This window comes from Nanorana parkeri, unplaced genomic scaffold (genome assembly GCF_000935625.1).
Source record: "Nanorana parkeri isolate BGI_ZX_2015 unplaced genomic scaffold, ASM93562v1 scaffold695, whole genome shotgun sequence".
NCBI classification, from domain to species: domain Eukaryota; kingdom Metazoa; phylum Chordata; class Amphibia; order Anura; family Dicroglossidae; genus Nanorana; species Nanorana parkeri.
In genome coordinates this window covers 220,742-247,363 of record NW_017306963.1, presented here as the reverse complement: position 1 = coordinate 247,363, position 26,622 = coordinate 220,742, and the positions used below count along the sequence as shown (strand labels likewise).

At 39.1% G+C, this 26,622-nt stretch overlaps 1 protein-coding gene across 1 annotated transcript in view; it reads left to right on the top strand.

Moving 5' to 3' along the window:
- Positions 1-23,686, top strand: part of LOC108792894 (solute carrier family 22 member 4-like) — a 60,621-nt gene extending 36,935 nt beyond the window's left edge. Inside the window, exons 2-10 of the mRNA XM_018563781.1 lie at positions 619-722; positions 1,108-1,262; positions 6,503-6,674; positions 7,810-7,936; positions 13,579-13,679; positions 14,379-14,593; positions 14,721-14,903; positions 16,404-16,539; positions 23,388-23,686. Of these exons, the coding sequence (XP_018419283.1) occupies positions 619-722; positions 1,108-1,262; positions 6,503-6,674; positions 7,810-7,936; positions 13,579-13,679; positions 14,379-14,593; positions 14,721-14,903; positions 16,404-16,539; positions 23,388-23,478 (1,284 nt within the window). The 3' untranslated portion in view covers positions 23,479-23,686. The remainder of the gene's footprint in view (positions 1-618; positions 723-1,107; positions 1,263-6,502; positions 6,675-7,809; positions 7,937-13,578; positions 13,680-14,378; positions 14,594-14,720; positions 14,904-16,403; positions 16,540-23,387) is intronic.
- Positions 23,687-26,622: the final 2,936 nt, after the last annotated feature.

The following is a 26,622-nucleotide window of genomic DNA, read 5'->3' as shown; positions in this document are numbered from 1 at the left end:
GGGTGCGCCTACGCATGAAAACGACGAACGCGCTACACATGTTGGGTATCGCCGCGCACGCCGGAGTGAGAGCAATAATTCTAGGGCCAGTATTTTGGGGTATCTTTAAATTGATGACTTGTGGGGGCTTTTAAAGCGTCTTTTATTGACTTTTTGGGGTACTGCAGTTTTTCGCCGTTTCACGGTCACACGCAATCTGTGAACTGGGCATGTTGGGTATCGTTTTACTCGTTGTAACCTCATCTTTTATATTTCATTTAAAAATGGGTAATTTGTTGTGTTTTGGGGCATTTAATTAAATTTGTCACTAAATTTTGGGGTTTAATAAGGAGTTGCGCTAATATTGCGCAACATAAAAATGTTCAACTACCACCATTTTATTCTATAGGGTCTTGGCATTCAGAAAATATATAATGTTGGGGGGTTTTACGTCATTTTCAGGCCTAAAATGTGGAATATAACATGGGTGCAAAAAATGAAAAAAGGGCCTCAGTCATGAAGGGGTTAAAACATGAGTTATAGTTATGAATATTTCTACTTACCTGCCATTTTGCTATGTTTTTCATGATCATTTTCTGCCTTTGTTTGAATTGATTAATTCTCTATTTTATTTTACAGTGGGACATAGTCTGTGACAATGATTGGAAAGGACCACTGACAACATCTTTGTTTTTTGCTGGTGTTCTTACAGGCTCATTTATTTCTGGACAGCTCTCTGACAGGTAATAATTTTAGCTTTAAGTAGTGTAATATGCAGTTGTAATTTATATATATCTATATAGATACATATCTATATAGATATATATATTTGTGACAACTACATACACTTCCTGTCCTAGTGACATCTGTCACCAGCACAGAAAGATTTCTACAGTTTTGGTTTTTTTTAGCAATAAGATTGTATTGAAAAGTATATAGCGAGTTTACAACAAATAGTCATACAGTAACTTTTCAAAGTAATCAAAGAAACATATAGCGATTAGATGTTATACATTTTAAGAGGGAGGGTCTCCACCAAAATGAAACCATCCTTGTTTTCTACAGTTTTATAAACCAAGTTGTTATGCTTTGATTGCATTTCCTCATTTTGATTTTTTTTTCTCATAGCTTTGGAAGAAAGAAGATCCTTTTTGCAACAATGGCTGTCCAGACTGGTTTTAGCATCATACAAGTGTTTTCAAATAGTTGGGAGATGTTTGCGGTTCTCTTCTTGATTGTCGGCATGGGGCAGATTTCCAACTATGTGGCTGCTTTTATTCTAGGTATGGAATGGTTTCAAGTCTTTTTATTCATTATCAGTCCCATTCTGAACATTAGTGTTTCTGGTTTAGGGTGCTGTTCAAACCAGGTCATAAGCAATGTAAATTTGTAGCATCTCAGAATACTGCCAGAAACAATGTATTTACTAGCTGAGCAATAAAATAATCATTTATACTAGTGGTGGTCAGCTTTCTTTAGGGGGCCTCAAGTGTGGCCCTTGACATCACCAAGTAAAGTATATGTAATGCGAGACATTCAGAGACCGCAGACCTATTAAAGGCCTGGATGAAGACCGAAAACCGGCTTTAGGAGGCACTCATAGACAAAGACTGCCAGAGATCGCTGCTATTGCAGTCCCTTTAAAATGACTTTTGCAGCATTTGATAAAAGAGAAAAGGGCTAGACAGTATAATAAAGTAAGGTAAAATGAAATAAATAAATAAAACATTATAGAAACCGGTCTTAAGAATATTTCCTTCACTGGCTTGAGTAAACACCTAGGTAGGAAAAACAAAGACACTGTTTTCAAATGTCCTGAAGGCCCCATGTGGCCACAGGTTGCAGGTTGGGCACCAGTGTTTGATTCAATGAGGGAGAAAATTGTTTTGCCTAATGGGTGGAAAATGCTGCTTCTCCATGCAGGAGCTAAATAACTTATGAGCTCTTCAGTTTCTTTGTGTCACTTGAGGCAGCATGTCAGGTGCCCTGAGCACCATTACTGTACCTGACTATGTAAAGACTGGACTGCAGTAAGATATATCAATTATCACCACACTGTGAATATTATCACTAGAATTAAGACTCACTATAGCAGGTGTTGAACAGTTCCACAATACTCATTTAGCTGACTGACACAGTGACATATGGAAATTTAATGTGCAGTAAATAGAGGGGCACCTCATAGGACCCATAGTTAAAGTGCAGGCTAAGGTTAGGATAGGCACTTCAAATGGACCTTTACACTCAAAAATCAAATTCTACCAATGCATGAGGGTGACAGAGTATATTAGTTCTATATGCTGGGTATAAGTATCCGTTCTAATTCTGCATGAATGCACTCTGTACAATATGACTTTTCTTATTCTATATGCTGATTATATTTCTCAGTATATGTTATTATGAATTCGAGGACACAGCATGGTCTTTTATTCTGTAATTGATTCTTGGCATTTGTTGTTATTCACTATAAGTTCCGTTTTTATCCACGCCCCTTAAACAGTTTGATCACACCCATTTTTTTGCCGCAGCGAGTACCACTTTCTTATCACTCTATACACTCCAAGGTTGACATTCCTACCTCTGTAAGGATTTTATTGCTGTCTAGGTGCTTATGATGAAGGGGATGTCGCCTCACTTCATGTTCAGGTGATGGGTGTCAGAAAGAAAAGGCTGAGAAGCCAAATGTCCTTTGTACTTCCTTTATGGGGACATGACAGTAAAACCTGACAAAAGTTCTAAACCTTCCTCACTATATCCATAAATAAAAAAAGAAAAGTTTTAGCTGCAGTTGGGTTATACTGATTATACTGGTTATGATTTTGTGACTTTCTAAATAGAAATGTATTACATTCTTGGTGTGCTAACCTAGAGCAAATTCCCCAAATTGTTCTCTACTTTAATCAGATAAGTAGAGAGCATCATGTCAAATTAAACAGAAAATGCTTTCAAAGTAATTTACACATGACCATGTTACTGTGTAATGATATTATATCAGTTACTTAACCACTGTTTGGCTATATATTTATGAGATGTACGTAATTCAGACAGCTTTCAGGCAGATGAATACTTTAAATTGAATGATGTGAAACCTCGCGCCACTACTCTAATCAAGTTAAGCAGCAGCTGAAATCTGTGTGGTCAGATATAACGTATGAAATTAATGGTAAAAGCCGCGCTGTGTGAATGAGACCGCAAAGTGTCAGATATAGTAGATGCTGACCTTGGAGTAATGTGATACAATGTGTAAAAAGTGCAAAACAAAAAAGAAACGCATGTATATAACATGCACCTTAGTGTAAAAGTAATTGCTACAAAATATCCATAATGAAAAATCAAATGCACTAAATATTAACTGTGAATCAATGTGATGCAATGTGCAAAGAATACCGACAAGAAAAACGCATGTGTGTAACTTGCACTCCAGTGAAAATAATAAATGGTTACTTTAAAGTGTCCTTCCACTTTTGCAGTAAAATTTCAGAAAACCCCAATATATGTTTGGTATGTGTTCCTTTTCATACAGCATATCTAAAAAAAAATATATATATATATATATATTTCTTACCTTTTAGATGCGTCTGTGTACAAAATATTTGTATTCTACTCTCTCAATTTCCAAGTGACAGGAAACTCTGTCCTCATGGAGAAAACAGGGACAGACTAAGCTTCCCGAATTAATATACAGTACAGTGCTTCAAGATCTTTTACCCTTTGTTAGGGCAGTCCGTGTTCATTTTGGGTTACAACTGATAAAATCTGCCAACACAGTACAAACAGGGTTACTTATAGTAACATTAACCTGCCCAGCCCATCCTGCCCAAGCAAAGCTCAGTACAGAGAACAACATTTCAAGCATAAAATATGAAATCAGCATTTGTTTTTTAAGTTAGGCATTGTGAATGAGCACATGTAACAAATATAAGACTGAGGTTATTCCTATTTGGCTGCAAAAGTGGAAATATTCCAGTTTTGCAGTCTTATTTTTTTTAAAACCTCTTTTATTTTTGATATGTGTTTCCATTGGCATAGCATAGCGAAAAATAATTTTTAAAATATATATTACATTTTATTTGGTGAAGGCCTTTATGCAAATTCCAAGCTACTCTGAGCCGTTTGAAGGTGAAAGAGGAAAAAACCAGAGGCAGACTGAGCTTCTTTTCATTAACACACAATGCTACTACTGTATGTATTTAACCCTTTGTTAGGGCACAAAGTGTTTACATCTAATTTACAAGTGATAATGAAATCTGCCAGCACAATACAGACAAGGTTTATTTGAGTGAATATAATTTCCCACAAACCCCTTTTTAAGCAAATAAAAAACATGTATAAATCAGAAGCAATTTTTTATAAATGTTTTATGTAATGCTATGTGAATGAGAACATTGTTATGAGAAAAATAAATATAAAGTAGGTGTTATCCCAATTTGCCTGCAATAGTTGAAATACACTTTAAAACTGAGTGCTTCAGGAAATGTGCCATTTACAACATTGCAGAGACCTGGGAGCTAAAGAAAGCATGCCACAGACCACTATTAAAAAGAAATTGCCTGACCTACAAAGCAGTGAACGCTGGTCCCAGACGTACCTATCCAGCAAGAAAAAAAATTACATTTTAATAATGTAAAAAAATCATGCATTTGCGTTTCCTTATAAAGGGTTAATGTTGTTTCAAGCAGACATGGATGCATGATCATGTACTATCGTTTCATATTGTGTGGTTTCGTATTCTGTAGTAAAGTCAATAAAATCATTCACACAACATTCCAGTAAGCATAGAATGCTATTTTGTGCTAAAGCTTTTCACAGACATTAGAATTGTGCTGTGTCACCATGTCCATAAGCAAAACTGCCTAATACAAAGTTGTAGCTGTTAAGCAGCTTTATTATAACGAACACAACCATTAGGTGTTCCTAAAGATAGCCGTTACTATTTATTTAAAGCAGTGTAATTTGCAACATGTACAACATATGTGTTCTTTTATACGTGATATACCGTATATATTTGCCTGAGCATTTGACAGTCCAGTCACACAGTAGTAGTATTCAAAGCAAGCTATAGCATGTGTAATCTGTCTTATAAAGACCATAGACATAGCAACCAATCAGCTTCCAACTGTTATTTCTGCAGTGTAGGGTTGGACATTTTTAAAAATTCCGATTGCTTGCTATAGGCAAAATGTTCTTATTTGCCCATTTTCATATATACGCCCTTTCGTGTTTTACAGTTGAATTGCACAATGTTTTCTACCTTGCAGTCATCTCCAAATCTACCTGCACAAATATTTAAGTAACACCATTGAAGATCTGTAGTGGATGGTGATAAAGAATTATGTCGATTTTCAAACATGGTGGACATATACACTCACTTTTGTTGCCAGCGGTTCAGACATTAATGGCTGTGTGTTCAGTTATTTTGAGGGGACAGCAAATGTACACTGATATACAAGCTGTATACTCACTACTTTACATTGTAGCAAAGTGTCATTTCTTCAGTGTCGTCACATGAAATGATATAATAAAATATTTACAAAAACGTGAGGGGTGTAATCACTTCTGTGAGATACTGTATGTACAGTAATGCTTTTCATTTTTGGTAAGAAATGGTTAGAATACTGGCTTGGTTTTTGGCCTGCCCCGGTTCCACCTCGGAAGATTTATTTTCACTTCCTGTGTGGTGACTGAGACAGGAAATGAGGGGAAATCTCTCGATTGGGGTCATGGACATCAATAAGAATATGGTAGAGGCACTATCCCCTCCTCATTTTATCGAAAGCTAAATTAAAATTGGCAATTTTTGATGATAGATTCCCTTTACTCTTAAACCTTCAGCACTAGAGACATGAAACAAAAACTGTTGAGCAATAGGACTGGTGTGCTTCTGGATGATGATGTCTTGAATGTGCCCCCCTATTTGTATGCATAATTCAAACTGTGTTTGTAGTATTTACCACAGGGGTAGCACATTTGGTAAATCATGTTCTGCAACTAAGATCGTATGTGGAAAATGTTTGTACCATCAAAGTTTATAAATATTTTTATATATTTTCTATGTATTTGCTGCAGATAGCACAGGTCCCACAATTAACTATATCCAATGTTTTTGTCTTAGCCTACCAACTTCTAGTGCCCACAGATGCACTGCAAACTAAATGATTACTGTATTCTTCACATGCCACCATTAAGGGATGATTTTGACCACTTGTGAAATCATTGTAAGGACATACTAATATTTTTCCAACTCTTTATTTAAGAGTTTTGTCTAGTGACATCCAGATCGGGTCACTAATCTGGTGTATCCATATGCCTCATCAGGTGTGTGCTTCTTTTCCATCAATTCATCTCTGTTTGTATTTAGGGTTCTATAGGTTTTTTTGCACAGGTGTTTTTGATGCATGCTGTGATAGAATAATAAACTTTGTTAAACTTTTTTGCCACTCCATTACCGTTTTGGTTTTTCACTTTTTTTATTGATTCAGGTGAAATTAAATTCTATAATTTAATGATGTCCCTATTCTTACAGGTTCTGAAATCCTTGGCAAATCTGCCAGAATTATCTTCTCAACATTAGGAATTTGTATCTTTTTTGCAATTGGCTACATGATCCTGCCTCTATTTGCATATTTCCTCCGAGACTGGAGGACACTACTGATGGCTCTGACAGTGCCTGGGCTCCTATGCATTCCTCTATGGTGGTGAGTTCACTGATTAGTCTTTGTTTTCCATTAAAAAATATAATTATAATAACTTAATTATAAGTGTATCTGTACTAACAGTTTTCTGTTAGTGCCCCTGCCAAGTCCCACAAATACCTGTTGAGTCTGCCATTGAAGTCCACCTAATATTGCTTCCTGTGATGGTGTGGCAACAATGCAGAACTGCTTTTAAATTCAGAGTAAAATTGCTGCCTTCATGTAGGCTGTGCCTGCTCACACTTCAGTGGAATGAGTAGAAGTTGCAGGGGGCGTGGCTATCATTGTGACTGCTGATTTATAAGTCAATCACCTTGTTAATCAGCACCTGGCCACAGCTAGTACTGCCCACTCTTTTATGCATTGACAGCACTGACAAGGACAGGTTGTGTGGGAAATTATGGCCAATCGGGTCACAGAAATAAAAACCTGAGAAATTTGAACTCTTCTCCACTATGTGAAAAAAGAAAAAAAATCTCCTGGAGTTAGGCTTTAAGTATTTTGCCTCTACTACAATTGCTTGTACAAATATTTATTGTTGAATTATTTTAAATGGTTATTTATATGGTGTCTTGTAATTTATGTTTTGCGGTCCATTTTGTGACGAGAAGCATATTTAACATATTTGGGAGCAAAAACATTTTTTCTGTCATTGCTAGGGGCGCTGCCTCAAAGAAAAAGGCCTCACCAGAATTAATCATACATGACAATGCAAGTGCACACATTCCCTCCTTTACGACCCATCATAAATTAATAATGAGGGCACAGAGACAAATGAGATGCAATGTTTCCCCTCCACTCTGTTGTGTTACTTGTGCAGCAGGATTCTAATGATCAAATGAAAGTGAAAGAATTCCTCTTCCAGCTTCTTTAACACTGAACCAAGTCAGTAAGGCATGTTTGTTGCAATGTCTGGTTAGGAGAATCCTACCACAGAAATATATTACCTCTGACCAGATACACAAGATGACAATGGGTTAGATTGTGTTATATGCTAATGTATTTTTATACTTTTATCTACTGGAATAGACCAATACCATCTAGAAAAAAATAAAACCCACTGACATTGGAAGGGAAGGCTGCATTTCTGTGCCACTGAGTAACAGACCAAAATATCTGAAAAATATGTCTCTTGCAGGATTATTCCTGAATCTCCACAATGGTTGATCTCTCAAGGAAGAATAGAAGAAGCAGAGGCCATAATAAGGAAAGCAGCAAAGCGAAATAAGATTCCAGCACCAGCTGTAATATTTAAAGACACTGAGGTAAAATGTGTACTACTCTCATCCTGTCTGGTGTCTTTGCATTGAAACTATTCATTACGATGGATCTGTTCCAAAAAACTAAGGGCTCACGCACACAGGTGCATAATATGCTGCGTTCAGACCTGTACTGTGTATAATTTTATATGGATCTGAATGCAACAGTATTGTATGTTATGGGTCCATTCACACAGCTGTGTTTTGGTCAGTAACGAATGACTGAAGGCTGAGGTCATTCTGGGCCTGTGCACCTGCTTCAGGGCCGGATGGGGATGTAAACAGCAACAATGTGTAGGCAGTGGAGGTTGCGCAGAGAAGGAATAACCTTAGCATTCAATCATTCTGAATTAATGACTTATTATGCATTTAAACTCATATGGATATAAGTGCGTGTATGTCCAAATGAGTTGTGATGCGTTTGTTGGATCATTTTCTGCCAGCAAGATTTTGCATAAATGTATAAACCCGAGTGCATGAGGCCAGTGGCGTAACAACCGGGGGGGGGCGACGGTGTGTGAGCACCGGGCGCAGGGCTGGGGGGGGGGGCGCCAGCCGACCGGGCAGGAAACACGATTCACCTGTGATGTCTGTCACACTGCAGCACGCAGGGGAAGGGAAGTGATGACTGAACTTTTCCCTGTGCTCAGAACTCCATCAGAGAGCAGTCTTACACTGCTCGCCTCGACAGTACATTGTTTGTGTTCTCCGTGGCCCTACGTGAAGCGCGCCGGTGCTTGCATTCCAATGATTGAAAGGAATTCCAGGCTGTAAAGTCTCTGTACGGGAGGGAGGTAAGTATATTTACATTTATTACACTGGCCTCTGTGCCACCAGTCCAGAGATCTTCATGCTGAAAATGTAGGAGATAACATGCTTCCACTCCGCTGTGCAGAGGGCTAAAATTTGTGATTTTGCTCATAAAGTGGTTGCCTGTAGAAATATGCACTGGAAAAAAAAACCACGCCAGCTCCCTAAGTGAATGCATGAAGATGTCTGGATCAGGACAGCAGAAAATATTACTAAAGAACTATGAGGTGAGTGCTTTTCTAGCCGACCTGTGACAATGACACTGTCACAGGTCGACTCAGTAGATCGGGAGGTGAGCGAATACATACCGGCGTTTGCTCACCTCTCTATCCTGTCATGGCTCTCCACCGTGACAGGGGAGGGGCTGGATTCCCCGCTCCGATCCGCCAGCGCTGACTGGCGGAACGGACGGGGGAGGGGGCGGTTTTTTTACTTTACTTTTAGGGGCTTCGGGGAAATATTAGGAGTCTAAACACACCCGATATTTCCCTTTTAAAATAGAAAAAGAGATTGAGGACACAGAGTACTCAATCTCTTTTTCTGCAGCCCCTGTTATAAATGAACAGGAATCATCTATACTGAGTGTTCTCGGCCACCTGTGACATTTTCTCTCCACCCAACTGGGACACAGAGCAGCGCCCAACGGGGAGGAGAATGGCACTCGGCATTTTGCCAAAAGTGCCATTTTTGGCCGATATGTTTCAGCCGATATGTTTCATTGGCTGATATATCGGTGCATATCTAATATATATATATAATTATTTTATTTCCTTAGTTTCTTTCCAGGGGTCTGGGTTGGGAAGCGGTGTGGAAGGGTTGTAGGGGCCAATCAGCAAAATCTTTCAGAGGTCCCAATTAATATTAAAGACGGCCTGCAAATAGTGGCCGTCCAAATAGTGGGGTTGATTGGGGGGGGCACTAAATTTTGTTCTGCCCCGGGTGACCGTAACTCTGGTTACGCCACTGCATGAAGCCTAACTTTGTGTATAGTCAAATTAGTCATAAATCCTATGCACTATAGTTGTCTCCAAAAACCCTTTAATAAGGAAATTTCTTCCAGAAGTAGTAGACAAAACATTGTTAAGAGATCTTTGGGTTCATTCATAACTTTCTATCTTGTGTTTTCCACTTACATAGTGCAGAGGTGTTAATAAGCCAATTAATGAATTAAAACAGAACTATGGGGTAAGTGTTTTTCCCCATAGTTCTCTTAGGGTCACGGGAGGACATATACTAGCATCCTCCCGTGACCCAAAGCTCAGTATCTACAGCTCGCGGTATACTGGGAAACGCCACTGCCGGGACGGGTCCCAACATTACTGTCGAGATCCACCCAGCTTCGTGAGTGACAGCTGGCTGTGCCTAGTTGGCTGTGCCCACCCCTCCCCTGTCCGTTCCTCCAGTCAGCGCTGGAGGATCGGAGTGGGGAGGGGGGGGGGAATCCCTGCAAGGAGCCATGAGTGACAGTTCTCTGCAGGGAGATGATCTATTGAGCCGACCTGTGTCAGTTTCATTGTCACAAGTCGGCTAGAACTATGAGGCTGAGTGATTTCCACTCGCCTCATAGTTCTCCTTTAAGCACATCAGGATGACCTTCATCACATTCCAAACTTTGCCTGTGAAATTTAGCACATTCCATTAACCCTTTATCTAGTAAAACAAAACCTATAGGAATAAAGGTAGATCCAAGTCCACATGCAAAGCTTGAACTGTGAGGATGAGTGATTTTCACTCACCTCATAGTTCTCCTTTAATGATTTAGATATAATTAATGCTTCCAGATCAGATACAGGAGAGCTAAATAAAAGATAATGGAAAGCATTTTTATGTGATTTATATGTAAATTAAAACTGAGCTGGATCTGCTATTGTTCTGTATGATTACTGGTCTTGTTATTGTTTTCCAAGTTGTCTTTGTTATTAGATTACAATTACAAGCAAACAAAATCACACAACACTTGTATTACAAGACATACTTGTAGTACATAGACAAGCACGAAAGAAAAAAAAGTCCACACTCAATCCTCATGTACCCTAGCTCCCACACCTTGCACCCTTCTCTCCAGGCCACTTTGTGAATATACCTAAAGTACATCAAAGAGATGACACAGCAAACTCATGACACTAGGAAGAGTCAGGCTTAGGTAAGTTGGAGATATACAAAACTGTTGGGGACTTTATATTTGGCCTTAAAGTGTAATTCCACGTTTGCAGTCAAATCTGATATTCTTATTCACACAGCATACCTAAAATATATATTTTAATATATTTCCTACCTTTTTAAATGTATTGTTGCAGCAGGCAACATGGTTGAATCCAAGTTTTTCTGAGCACCTTCACAGTTTTCTGTCCTTATAGAAAGACTTAGGACTGAAATTTGAGGATTGTGTTTCTCTCATTAACTTAATTAACAAATTAATCCTTTAACCCCTCACAACTCCCCAAACATTACAAAGAAGAAGCAAGTAGACATTTTAACCCTTAAGAAACAAGAAACCCCAACACAAGTAAAAAGCAATTTAAACTGCAAAAAGCATGTTATCATTATTTTTTAGCTTATGCTATTTGAATGGGAACATGTAAAAAATATAAAAGAGATGTTATCCCAAATTGGCTGCAAAAGGGGAAATACACTTTAAGATTGTCAAAGATGAGGCATGAGTAGTTTCCACAATGTGCAGTAAAACGTGGATTCATTTATTTGCCCATAACCTCAGATGTTGAAATCAGTAAAATGTGTAAAACATTTTAGATTCCTTCAAAGTTGAGAGTATATTGGGTATTATTGAGTATTATCAACCAATTGCTGGATCCAAACTTCAAGCATTGACCCACAAGGGCTGCTTTCATGAGAGGCAAGAGCAGCTTGGAGCAATAGGGCCTCTATGGAGAATATTTGTAATACTTAAAATGAATCCCACCGTGCTGCCTCCTGGACGCTTGTTATGATTAATTTCCAGTCAGCCACCGGTGTACATATACCAAATGACCCACTGGGAAGTTTAATCACTTGTTTAACCACTTCAGTACCGGCATGTTACACCCCCTTCATTACCAGATAATTTTTTTTAGTTTACAGTGCTGTGCAAATTTGGCTGAGAATTCCTCTGTCTGGCAACACTTTATCCAAATTCTTTTTATCTTTTTTTGAGACAGATAAAGCTTTCTTCTAGTGATATTTAATAGCTGATTTTTTTATTGTTTACTATATAAAGTAAAAAAGACCAAAACATGGAAAAACATGTTTCTTTTACTTTTGTTTATGAATCATATAACCCCCAAAATGACTTGCATTTTTGAAGCACAGGATATAAACTTTAGTAAAGATAGCCTAACCCTAATCCCTAAATATTTACATTTTTCCACCAACTGAAGTTTAACACTGGGATCAAACATAGATACAGCTACAGGGTTGATTGAGCATATTCAGGACTTGCACAGCATTTCAGGGACACACAGCCCCCCTTTATCAAGGTGAAATCAAGGTAACCACACTAGTGAATTTTTTTTGCCTTACATGCTAAAATCTCAAAGGCAAAATGGGGCAAGAAACCTTTTCCACAACAAAATCCCCCAAAATTGTGTCTATAACACAGCTCAGCTGAAAAAAAAAGTATCCAGCCATAATAAACATACCTGAAACTTTTATCTTTGAAGAATTAATCATTATTGTCACATTTGATTAATGCCACTGTAAGCATGCAGTATGCTGCTGAATACATCAGACTGATTGTCCTATAAAAAAAATAAAACACACAATTGTGATTAAACCACATTAAAAATGTAAATGTCTTTACAATGTTTCATGTATGTGAGTAGGTGTATTTTCTGAGCATTATCATAATGTAGAATGTAAATATCTATAAAATATTGTAAAGGTGCCAAAAAGATTTGGTCATTATACTGCATTTTACATTGTAATAAAGCAATGAAGAGTTGGCTCCTGTTTTGCTACTTATTGGCTGCATTCAAATGCACTGAACATTGATAAATACTGGAATGATATTCACCAATGTGGCTGAATGTGATTCTGTCCCCTCATATTTTTTAAGACGGTTTATTTAAGCTTTTTTTATGCAGTCAACACATCAACAGTAGTAACTAGACAAAAAAAAATAAAATAAATATACAAAAAACAGCAAAGGGGTATAACAATATTACAAACAAAGAAACATATATGACTTCATTGCCAATACAATGGAATTGACAAAAGGCATTAAAGCAGAAATATAGATTAAAAAATAGCACATTGGTCTCAACCGTATCCTGGATATCAACCCTTCTAGACCATATTGCTTCAAAATTATGGGGGCACCCTCTAGCCTTATAGTAAGTTTATCCAAAGGTACCATCTGATTAACCAAAGCTTCCACTCCATGAGTGTCCCTCATCCAGGGTATTGCAAGCAGTTATTTAGCATACAATAACAAAAGAATAATCAAAGTCTTTAATGACGATGAAATGTTCAGATCTTCCCAGTGACAAAATATACACCATAATGGACTACAGATGTCGGGGGAACCCAGTTTACCTCCTATAAGTTCAGTTATACATGTCCAGTAAGATCTTTTAATAGGTCATTCCCCAAAAAAGTGCCACAGACCACAGGCCTGCAATAAAGTGAGGACATAAACATGAGGCTTGTTTACCCATTCAAAATAATCTATAGGGAGTAAAATAAACTCTGTGTAAGAAATGTAATTGCACTAAATTATCTCTAGAGGCAATATCTGATGGTACTTGTCCTGTTATATATTTAAATCTTGAAGTTATTGACAGTACTAATTTTGCTAGAGCTAATTGAGTATATATAATCTTAATTTTTTTCTTCCCAAATAGCTGGATGATATTAAACAACGGCAAAACAAACGTCACACCATTCTGGATCTAATTAAAACATCCAACATACGAATAATCACTATCCTTACTATCTTATTTTGGTAAGTTCAAAGGACATGTTGATTACAATATTTTTTTAATAATTTCTTAGCACACACAAGTCAGTACTATGGTTCACATTAGTTAGTTTTGAAAGTGTTGGAAATAATTGTTTGGATAGAGTATAGAAGGTTAGAGCCTCCATCAGGTTTTTATTGATCTTTGTTTACCCACTGGGGATATTCAGTGTCATCGTTTGTACTGGTGACCACTATCACTGGAACTGAAAGGGAGGGAAATCCAGGATTTTCAATTGTCACCAGAAAATGAATATAGAGAAATCTTCCCCTGTTGTCTAGGAGACAGCTTCCTAAGAGAGGAGGCACATTGGTACAGTGGTGGCAAGTGGTACAGAGGACAAGCCGGGTCATACACATGAAGGCTGAAGCAGCAGGTTGCATTGCAAGTTATCAGGAACTAGCGGAAGACCACTCAGCAATATGCAAAGCAAAGTAAAATGTCACATGCCAGTTTATAAAGGCTTTTTGGTGCCATCACCAGTGCTGAGTGTGCACGCACGGTTGAGCGCCTGCATGCTAATACATGCCTGATAGAGACCCTATGCACAGGGCCATGCTCCACAGTATGCACACATATATATGCCTGCACTAGTCTTGTACTCAAACCTACTGGACCTTACAATATCGCATGCTGCGTTTCTTGTCAAAATCTGAACAAATCCCTTTTTTTTTTTTTTACAGGTTGACTGTATCCATTGGGTATTTTGGTATTTCACTAAACACCCCAAATTTAAATGGGGATCCATATCTTAACTGCTTCCTTCTGGCTGCCATTGAAGTTCCATCATACATAATAGCATGGCAGCTGCTTCGAGTTGTACCTAGACGATATTCCATGTGTGGGACAATGCTCCTTGGTGGAGTTGTGTTGCTTCTTATTCAACTGGTACCTATAGGTAGGATTTTGTTTTCTTTTAAAAGCTACAGGTTCATGCATTCTAATACATAAATGATAAAATATAACACCTGTTTGAACATTTCTTTTACAGTGCATTTTTTAGTAATACTATTTACTTTTCCTAGATCTTCACATCTTATCCACTATTATGGTGATGGTAGGAAAATTTGGAGTTACGGCAGCTTTTTCCATGGCTTATGTCTACACAGCTGAACTTTACCCCACCGTAATAAGGAATATGGGTGTGGGAATTGGTTCTATGTCTTCTAGAGTGGGAAGTGTCATTTCTCCTTACTTTGTTTACCTTGGTGAGTTCTTTAATGAGCCAAATGCTTCATCTTTGATTTCTCCTACACATAGAAAAAGCTTTTTCTAGAATTAGGCTGACTGTATATGGTATGATTTTTACTAGCACGAATGAGATGTGGCACGAGCAACTCCATGCATTCTTCAGGACGGTATTAAATCTTTAGTGTTTAACTTTTGTGCCTTCCTTTTTGTGTTGGATAAGGGAACCACTCTTTCTTCACACACATCAAATGCCATGCTGTTGCTAGTCAAAGTAAGATATCATAATAAGTGTTGATTATTGAGGATCATTATGAGGTCATCACTGTCTAGTATACAACGTAGTTCTTACATATGTTCCTCCACATTGCAAAAGATCATAATGTTTTCTCATTTCCAACTGAGCATGTTTTTTAATTGCCAGTGAGATGTTTGCACATGGTGCACACTTAGAAGGGCTCCTCTCCCTACTTACACTTTCAGATTTGAAGTTACCCCTGAATGTGGTTCAGAGGAGCTGCTCCACCATGTGTACAACCTGCTTGTTTTGAGAATAGCCTATCTTATGCCGACATTGATCTCCCCACTACATAAGTCATGATGAGACAGATTTTTAAAAAGTCAAGGGAATAAAAGTGAAAAAGTTTATATTATCCACAGTAGTCAATCATATTCCAGTTGCAGAGAAGATAAAAACTGTTGGCTGGGTAATCTGAGTCACACAAACATTCAATTTTCTCCAAATTTTAGTCTATTCTTAGTTGTCACACAGTGTTGAGTAATACGCACAATGCCAACTCAGGATCTTTTTTTACCATGAATAGTTGAAAAATGTATTATTGTAAAAAAATGTCTGGATTTTGAATTTTGCACTCAATTCCATTTTCAAAATTCATCTGGGAAAGTGGAATTGCCCTTTAATGCATACTTGCTGAATCCACAGTCCTGGTCTCTGGGTGGGGAGGGATAAGAGAAGAAGATGATTGAGAAGGGAGAGAGAACGGTGGTTGGGGTAGAGAGAGGAGGAAAGAAATAGGTTAGGAGAAAAGCTGTTGAGGGACTTGGTAGCATAGCTCTTTCTACACTCAGTGAAGGGAGATAGTGACAGACTCCAGAATCCAGAGACAATATTTATTCCAAAATGAGTCCTGGGAAGGGGCAGTGATCTCGGGACAATAACCATTTAAGGCTTTGTTCACACCATGTCAGGACCAGATCTGGAGCAGATCTGCGAACGCAGTGCATTTTTTGTCTTCATCGGAACGGACTGCACTGGTGTGAACAGATCCCAGAAATTCCATAGGGATACATTGGGATCCTTTCTTGGTCCAGGAACAAACTGTCCTGGTCTGGACATGGTCCGTACTTGGTGTGGGCAAGCCCTTAAACGTTTGGAAGTGCAGTTGTAAATCTGATATTTACACTCCTAGTATCCAATTTAAAGAGTTCAGATCTAATTTTGCAAAAACAATTATTTAAGGTCACAAAAGACTGTTGCTCATTTCTTGTTTCTTAACCAGGTGCTTATAACAGGCTGCTGCCTTACATTCTGATGGGGACGTTGACTGTAATCATGGGACTGATAGTATTGCTCTTCCCAGAAACTTTTGGTAAACCTCTACCGGAAACTATGGATCAGGCACAGGACATAAACGGGTAAGGAAGCATTAATTGACAGTTTATTCCTATTATCTTATGACACTGACTGCCATATGTGTTTGAAACCTGGGAATGGACCAATCAACCTGCGTTCAATTTGCAGGGGGTTTCATCGAATACTGTTTGAAATTCGTGAAACCAGAACTTAGCAGCAAATCCCAGTATCCCAATCTTAATGGTAAATTCTGACATTTTTCAAGGCTAATAGAAACCTATTGTGCAAAAAAAGGAAACTGGGCACTAGGTTGTATTACGGAATTCACATGGTTTTAAAAGACATTTTGGTCACTGTGTACTTTAGCAGCATATTTTTGGCTGAGAAATTACAGGCAGCAGCAGCGCCCCAATCTACTTCCATTTGATTGATATCAGGTAAAAAATACTTTTTTTTGCAGGTGATTTGATTGTCAGAAGTAGTAGCCTCAAAATACTGTCATTTTTTTGTCAGAGAGAAGCTGAAAATGCTGATGCACCCTATTCCTCCTCCTACTCCACTAACCCTGTCAGAACCCTTGAAATTGGCTATGACTGGATCCAGCGGAATTGTTTGTGCACATCATTTCTGACAGGCCACAAGCAGAGATTGCAGCAAATATTATAGCTATATGCAGCTCTGCTTTGGTTTTCTATCCCACTTTGATCTCTCTACAATGTTCGTCTATCTATCTTTCTATCTATCTCTCTATATCTGTTGATAACCCATCAGCCCACTTGAAACGCTCTAAACTTGGAAAAGATAGAATTGTTTGGGCGTTCAATTTCTGCCTGGTTGTATGTGAAGCCATGCAAATCTATATTTTAAAGGATGGGATGAGTGAAATACACTCACCCCCTATAGTTAGAGTCGGCATGTGACACTGAAGCTTTCCACGTTGGCTCTATAGATTGAGAACTGAGTGATCACAGAACGCCGATCTCTCAGTTCATGATCCCCTCCTTCTAGAGAGGCAGAGCCAGCTGTCAATCAGAAAGTGGGGTGGATCCCAACAATATTGTCGAGATCTATCCTGGCTGCAGCAGAGCACTGTGCTTTTGGGTCACAGGAGGGCATTAGTAACTGGGTCCCAGTAAGCACTACAAAGATGATGTGCCAGATGTGGGAGAGCAATGGTGTGCTAGAAGAGGGAGCAGATGTTAAAGTGTAAAGCAGGCAGCAGCTGCCATCTGGAGCCTCGAAAAGAGGCTACACTATAACCACCCCCAAGGTCCAGCAGTGCATGCCCTACTTTGTCCAAACTCTTTGTGCAGCAATCCCTCCATTTAATCTAGTGGACATTTTCTGGCTTTGGCTGTCCCAGACTGGCAGATTCTCAGCCACAATTTTTTTCTTTTGTGTTTACTTTTATATTTTTCATTTGTATAATGTTTTTCTTCTTATTCATATTTTTATTTATTTTTTATATTGCTGCAGTGGTTGGTCTACACACAGCAGAGGCCAGACACATCTGCAATTCCTCTGCTTTTTCAGCATCATTTTTCCCCTCCCTGGCAGCCAGCAACCAGTTTTTAAATATATTTATTTAATTATAGTCAGGACCCTGGGGGCTTAGCTGCAGGGGGAAAAAACATGGTTATAGGGTGCCTCGCCCCTTCCACAACATAGAGGGAGAAAAAGAGTGCGGGCAGGTGTTTTTCTGCAAGAATTAAGCAACTGAATACTGTATGACACAGCAGTGTAAAATTGGCCAGCAGCAGGATAAGTTTAAATAGCAAGGCTATGCCCAGCTTACTAGAGACATTGAACACAGGCTGGGGCTTTACTAAAAGAATGAAGATACCACAAAGGATACAGCAGTGTAAAATTGGCCAGCAGCGGCAGGCCATTTTAATGAGCGAGATTTGTCTGAAATGTACTAGAGACAGAGAATAAAAGCAAATGTTTTACTACACGGATTAAGAGACTGCAGAGGTCACAGCAGTGTAAGATTGACAAGCAGCAGCACATTTTTAATTAGGGAGAATTCTCTGAAATGTACTAGAGACAAAGAGTACAGACAGGTGCTTAACTGCATGAAATAAGAGACTGCAGATGACACCGCAGTGTAAAGTTTCCCAGCCGCAGGATCATTTTATTCAGAGAGAATAGGCCTAACCAGTGTATACCTACATTTTAGTGATTTTAATATGAGGTGGTCTAGGTGCTCTTGCACTTATTTTTTTTTCAAATGATGCAGCAAAAAAGGCAAAAGAGCCCAATTAATAACAAAGGTAGCTATAGTAGACAATCAAAGAGCTAGCTATCAATCAGTTGTTGTTGTTGTGGACATATATTGGTCTCTGAAAGTATTTTTGAGTAGAAAGACACCCACCTTGGGCTTATATCTGTCTCCATTCTTTTTAATAGTAAAAAAAAAAAACAACTACCACTTGCCTGAATACAATGGGGATATTGAAATGTGTCAAGATGTTGCAGTTTTCTGTTTTTGGTAGATTCAAGAAAAGTTGTATCCAAGTATTTTCCCATAAAACAACTCGTCAGTTGTATTTTGTGTTTGTTGTAACTGGCAGAGTGTCTAGTACACAGGTAGGATAACAAGGAAATTATGAGATCACTTACAGTTCATCAAGAAAGGAAAGGGAAAATCTAATGTGGCTACTCATTTAGTTTGGGTCCAAGAATTTAATGTAGATTTAGAACTATAGACTTTAAATTGCTAGTACAGTTAGAGGTGGAGACATGTTCTCTATTTTGAGTACAAGAGATGTTTTGGGGATATTCAGATTAAATACACGGATTCTAAATGGCTTGACATTAGAGCGGGATGATTCCTACTTTTACGATTAATGTATATTTGTATACATATAAATCATTGGATTCAGGTGTTCCAATCCCCTCCATGGCCACAGATGTATAAAATCAAGCTCCTAGGTATGCAGACTGCTTCTACAAACATATGTGAAAGAACGGGTGGCTCTCAGGAGCTCAGCGAATTCAATTCTCTTTTAAATTTTTTATCGAAAAAAGGACCAATAACAGGAACAGTAGTATAAAATTACAGCACATCAAAGCAGAAGTAATAGTGCAAGTGCACAAGGTGAAATACCAAATACATAAGGTTGACCTTGGTGTGTCCAACTACTATTACCCACCGTATTAGAATGAGTATACAAGGAAGCATAAATAGAGGGTGGCTACAGATACTTGATCCCAGTAAAAATATACATCTAAATGATGCTCGTAAGTTGGCCTGACCTATCTGCCAACACGCTAATGATCACTTGGTCGTCTATCCACATAGTACAGGTGAAACTCGAATAATTAGAATATCGTGCAAAGTTCATTTATTTCACTAATGCAACTTAAAAGATGAAACTAATATATGAGAGAGACTCATTACATGCAAAGCAAGATAATTCAAGCCGTGATTTGTCATAATTGTGATGATTATGGCTTACAGCTCATGAAAACCCCAAGAACCCCAAATCCACAACCTCAAAAAAGTAGATTATTACATGCAATCAATAAAACAAGGATTGTACATAGAACAATATCGGACCTCTGAAAAGTACAAGCATGCATATGTACTCAGTACTTGGTTTGGGCCCCTTTTGCAGCACTTACTGCCATTACTTTTGCACGATATTCTAATTATTCAAGTTTCACCTGTATGTAGGTAGGCAAGGCCAATTGTTTTCAGGGAGCAGAGCGCATGTGAGTGAGGAGAGGAGAAGAGTCCACATAAGGTTTAGAAAAGGCACCATTGGGTGAGAGGCAATAGGGAGTAAAGACGTTAGAAGAGAGGGGAAGGTGAAAGAGGCAAAGGGGATTTAGGGGGTCTAGGCTGCATTTGGAGGGAAGAGTTGGATCTAGAATCAGATGAGAAGCATAACTAAATAGAGAGGAAGTGGATATCATTTTTATAATAAGTTATTTTGATTGGGACAATTTTGTCATAAGAAGTTGCAACATAGGCTATATTTATGTACTCCGTTCTTGAGATTATTGCCCAGCTGTATTTAGGATATTGTAATATACGGTAGTTTGATGATATAATTGTAATAGACATCACCTAATGTGTTGCTGCTTTAAGATCGTTACTGTAAGACTGACAATGCAGCTTTAAAATTGTGGCATTGTGAGAGATAGGATGCAGTATATAGATTCCTACCCCCCTTGACTCACCCACCAAATATGATTATGCCCATTAGGTGAAACACGTTACCAGATCAACTCACGACTGATGAGGGAGAGAAAGTCTGTCTAACCTATCTGGTACCACTAAAGTCTGTTGTAGTAGAGCATAAAAAAAACTATTGAGTGCAGTTCATATGTCTGTATCCACCTGCAGCCAGTCACTGTATATGGTTTTCTGGAGCAGCAGCAGTAGATACATCTCTCATGATATCCCCAATAAAAAATATGCTTCTGTGCTAATGCACATTGTCTCGAAATATTACACTGTTTTAACCTGTTACAAAACAATTACAGCAAACAAAACTTTGGAAATATGCCCTGTAAAAAAAATGCATGCAGTCTGTTATCCATATAGTGCATGTGGACAGGAAAAGGCTGTAAGAAAATTGCAGCCAGCAACAATTAGGAAATATGCCCTTCGAAAAACATACAGCCTATTATCAGTGTTGTGCATGTGGTGAGGGGCAATCTCTGAAAAAAAACAATTGCATGCAGCAAAAATAAAGAAATATGCTATAGGAAACAACACATGCAGCCTGTTATGTCTGTAGTGCACATGGAAAGGCAGGACTTCAGCAGCATTAAGATGTAAAAACCCTTAAATCAACTTCTACTCAGCTCCATTACATAATGAATCCACCTGTCTATGTTAAAGTTCTTGTTCATTGTAAATCATATATATTGCTTATTACATTCAGACCTTTACAAGTTGTCATATCCATTTTCTCTTCATTATACCTTACTCAGTTCTGACATGAAGCTGTATGTATCTTGGCGGATTTTGACTGTTAAATAAAGAATTGGAAAAAAAAAGATGTAAAAACCCTTCCCTCCACCTGCATATTCTCCAAGATCCACATCATTTTGCTACTTGCAGGACACTCAGTAAAGCTACATGCACACAGCCATAAGGAGTCCATCTACCTTTCTGTTACTAAGACACCCTCTTTTTTTCTACCGCTTATCTTTGCACCCTCTCTTCTACCACAGCTTACCTCTGCACCCATTGTCCACCACCACTCACCTTTGCACCCCTCCTTCACCACCACTTACCTCTGCACCCCCTCTTCTGCCACCACTCACCTCTGCACCCCCTCTTCTATGCCACTGCTCATCTGTGCACCCCTTGACAGGGAGAGCCATAGCCAGGTCAGGGGGAGATGCAAAGATGACGGCACTGCTCAATACTAATATGGTGGACAGAGGGTTGCACTACAGTAGTGAGTACATGTGCTGAACATATTGTGCCGAGAAATGGAAGCATTGCAAGACTTGCAGACTTTGTGCACTGCGCATGCTCCAAAGCCTGGTGCTGAGCAGGGCATCAGAAGACAGCAGGAGATCTGGTCAGTCTCCCTAGAGACCACTCTGATAAATTGGTTGAGTCCTGAGTTTTCTGGTAGACTTAACAGGTCTAGTGTCATCACCGTTCACCTGGGTCACTGAAACAAATCATTTCTGTGTCAGCTGCGGAGGAGGAAGGAAGGAAAGGTGAACAGCTTCTACTCCAGCACTGAATAAACACATACGGGTCTATTCACTAAGCTGCCGAGTGCAGCCGACTGAACAACCGACCCCAAGTGAAGTGAGCCGAACAGAGGGACCGAGCAGAACAGAAAAATAGTTAAAAAAGTAAATAGAAAACGATTGTGCAGAGCTAGCAGTGACAGCAGCTCCGCCCAATAGTTTTCTATTGTCCAGCGGCTCTGCTGCCCTAAAAAAAAACGGAAAACAAAATTCTCCCGGGCGCTCTCGGAGCCTCCCGCTCCCGGCCGCCCAGGAGAGAAACACTGCTGTGTCTTTTTTTTTCATTATTCTGACACGGAGTGATGACAGAATAGAAAAAAAAATCCCATTGGAATGCATTGCTACATTCCTATTGGCTATTTCAATTTGCAATAGCCAATAGTAAACTAGCATTGTACCCGTCCTCTGCCGATGGACCTGATGGAGAACTGCAGCAGAGGGCGGGTACAATGCTAGTTTACTATTGGCTATTGCAAATTGAAATAGCCAATAGGAATGTACCAATGCATTCCAATGGGATTTTTTTTTTTCTATTCTGACATCGCTCCGTGTCAGAATAAAGAAAAAAAAGAATAAACAGCAGTGTTACTCTCCTTGGCGGCAGGGAGCAGGAGACTCCCGGGGCGCCAGGGAGAGTTTGCTGTTTGGAGATCAGTGTCCCTGGTTAGCAGGTAACCAGGGACGCTGATCTCTCTGCAAGTGGCCGGAGCCAGCCGTAAGATCACGGCTGGCTCCGCCCAGCTGTCAGAAGCAGGCTGCCGGCCAATGGCCCACCGCTCGGCCAGCTTCGGCTTTCAGCGTGGCTTAGCCGATGCATATGCATTCGGCTCGACTGAGCCGCTCGGCCGTGATCGGGAGCTGTACGGGCTATTGTGAATAGCCCGTACAGCACCCCTTCGGTTCTACTGAACCGAAGGGGTCCTGGGGATGAAGCCAGCCGAAGGATCGGCCGAAGCTACGGCTAGATCCTTTGGCAGCTTTGTGAATAGACCCCATAGTAGCTGAAATATCAGCTGTACTAACCCTTTTAAGTTCTATGTACAATTTATAAATTGTTTATGTCCCTCTTCCATGTGCTTGCTAGCAGAAAGAAAAGTGATAAGGGGCAGAGATGACCACCTGTACATAGTGTGATTTTGTACTATTATTGAAAATATTCATTATTATTATTTTTTTCTTCTAGGTTATGTTGCAAAAGAAAATTCCATATAGATTCAGATGAAAAATCAGACGAAATAAAAAATGGCATGATTTTAATGAGTTCAAAATTATAATATCTTTGCCTTTCTCTACGTAAGCAAGATACTTCTATGGTTATTATGGACAACTGGAAATATTTGCTTATAAGGCTAGACTCCCACATAGACCTTGCTCAGTCCATCTATTCTACAATCAGTTCAAGCTGCTATAACTGGGTCAGTCCTTACATCTCTTGACCATTAAGATGACCTTCCTAGTATATCAGTATATCTGTTCTGTCGACAGGTATACTAATGTATAAAGTATATTGTGCCTTGAGAAACGTCAACAACACATCAACATTCCCACTTGGATTTAGAATCTGGAGCCTCCGATGTAATACAGAGTACAAGACAATGACATAATTTATTTTCAGGGAAACCAATCACATTAGCACTTATCAAAGTGTTGGGAGCTGAGACTGCAATTTGCAGTCAAGTGCCTTTTTTACTTTTATAAATTGTTTTAGTTTTCTGTGATTTTTTTATGTAAACAATTCTTGTTATTCAACCATATTTTAGTGACATTCAGATCTTTTGTATGTGTCTATATCAACCTTGGTGTTTATACTTATGAGCATTAAAGTGTAACTCCAGCCAAAACTTTGTCATTTTTAGTTTTTGAGTGGTTAAGGGTTAGAACCTTGACATGGCGTGGAATCTGCAAAAGGGAACCCAGACTGAAATAAAACATATTTTAATAGTGTAGGGGAAAGGTTAGAAGTTCTGTAAAGGTTTTACTGCCATCCACATTGGGGGGATTGTCACTCCTTGATTGTCATGTCACTGTGACTAAAAAGTGAAGAGAACCTGTCCAGACATCAGTAAAAACCTTTCCCTACTAAAATGTGCTTTTATGTCTTCTGTTCCCTGTTGAAATGATTTTTCTTTACTTCTGTCGCAATGACATAACAAAAAGTGATGGACGAGAAGTCTTCCTGAAAGGGACACAGGCAGCAATAAAATCCTTACAGTTGCTCTAGCTAGTGGTGGACATATTAGCATTGCAGCCTGTGCAGGCACATATGGGCCTCTAAAGTCATGTGGCCCATAAGGGGCTGTCCCTGGCCATAACGGGCCCCAGAGTCTTGGGGACCAGATGATGGCTAGGGTACTTTTAGGGCATGAAAACATGGCCAGGTTCATGGCATGTGGGCAGTCACTGATGGTACTTCATAGTTCTGGCACAAAGGATGTAGGTTTAATGAGAAGTAACTACTGACCACCAATGGATGGGGGCTCTTTACTCACTAAAAACCAATAATTAGGGGCACTTCACTGCCCCTGAACACCAGTGTGATAAAGGTATTTGTGCCAACAACAAAGGGGAAATAATACTGACCTCCAATGAAAAAGGGTAATTTATACTGGCCACCAATGTAACAAGGTAATATACACTGGAAAAAGGTCATGCAAAAACTTTTTTTTATCACTGAAGGACAATGCAACGTTCGTTATTGTTGTACTTGACATTTCACTTCATTGCTCGCTTGTTGGGGTGCCAGTTAGAATAAATGGTAACAACGCGACACACCAGTGCACCTAGCACTCCATGCCCTGTGCTGTACTGTCTTTTACATTGGTGGTCTGTGTAAATTAGCCTTTTATAGGGGATTCTTCACTGAATGCCAGTGTGCCTGAGGAACTTTAATCAGCGCGGGGTCTAAATTTCCTGGATGAATTTGAGGTGGGTTTTCTTCCAACAGCCCACTAGGTGGGTGGTAGTGGCTAAATAAGGATTTGGTTGATATAAATTGCTTTTGGAGCCTATGGTTTTGCTGGATGGTATAATGAGGCTGATTTAGTAAAGGAGTTGAGAATCTGCACACAATAAATTTGTGAGTTTTCACTTTAATTATCCCATTAAGTGAAAAGCTAATTCCCATTCACTTTGAATACATTCAAATACCCAATCATGTGCACATGAAGTAAGTAGACAGGAAGTTGCTTTTCACATGATTGGATAATGGAATTGAATATTCACACAATTTATTGTGTGAAGATTCTCAACTCCTTTAGTAAACCAGTCTAGTGTTATTGACGTCTATGTCCTTGCTGGGTTATATAACATGCAGTTACTGATTGATAGAACTTGCTATTACAGTGCAATTTACAGGCTAAGTTCACTAAGACAGATGAGTTATTTTAACTCTATTTGCTATTTAAACTCATGATAATTTTATCTTAAAAATTTCAATTAACAAACTTGGTATTAAAGTTTCTTATCTTATCATTATTTTATCCCCCAATTCATTGAGCTGTAATACATACTGTATGTTACTTACCATTACAATAGTAATAATTGCAGCCCAAATATCATTTCTACACAGGGGCCCCTTGCTGACCTTGTCCGCCACTGGCTCTAACCTTTACCCCCGCTATCCAAACAAAAATACAAAATAAATGTTTAGGATCGAGGCTCTACTAACATTAAAGCTGAAACTCTGGGTGAAATTCAAAGGTCTTCATGCAAAAGAGCTCCCCCCACACTGCAAGGGTTAACTTCTTTTTTATGTCTAGGGGAACCTAAAAAAGCAGTTTTATTTATCTTATCCCTTAGTCCTGCAGGCTTTCTCCCAGCAATATGACCAGTTCTCTTCACCGCTCTGGGGTCACAGGCACTCTAAGGATATCACGGATAATGCTGGACCTTCAGTCCTGCATTGTAAGTGAGGACACCAAGGGCCCGTCCACTATTTGAAGCATCAGAGAGAAGAGAGCGCCGTGTGCCAAAGGAGTGAGGGATAAAGCAAGTAAAAACTGCTTTTTAATGTTCCCCTAGACATAAAATAGCATTTAACCCTGGCAGTGCAGAAGGAGCCCCTCTCCACTGTTGGTTTTATCAGGAAATGTATCTTTAACATGATAAAGTTGTCGTCATTAGAGCAGAATGTATACATTTCCCGAAACAGTTAAGGGATCAGTCCACACTACATCAGTAGTATTACCGTATTTTTCCGTCTATAAGACGCCCCCATGTATAAGACGTCCCCTACTTTTCTTACCCAAAATTCAGAAATCAATATTTTAAATGATGATATTATGCATCACACTTACCTCTGAGCCAATCACTTTATTCAGCCTCTGTTGCATCACTGGTTTCTTCATCACTTTTAGCTTCAAACATATCAGTTTCTTCAACTTCTGCTGCATCACTGCTGTCTGCTGAGTCACTGTCTA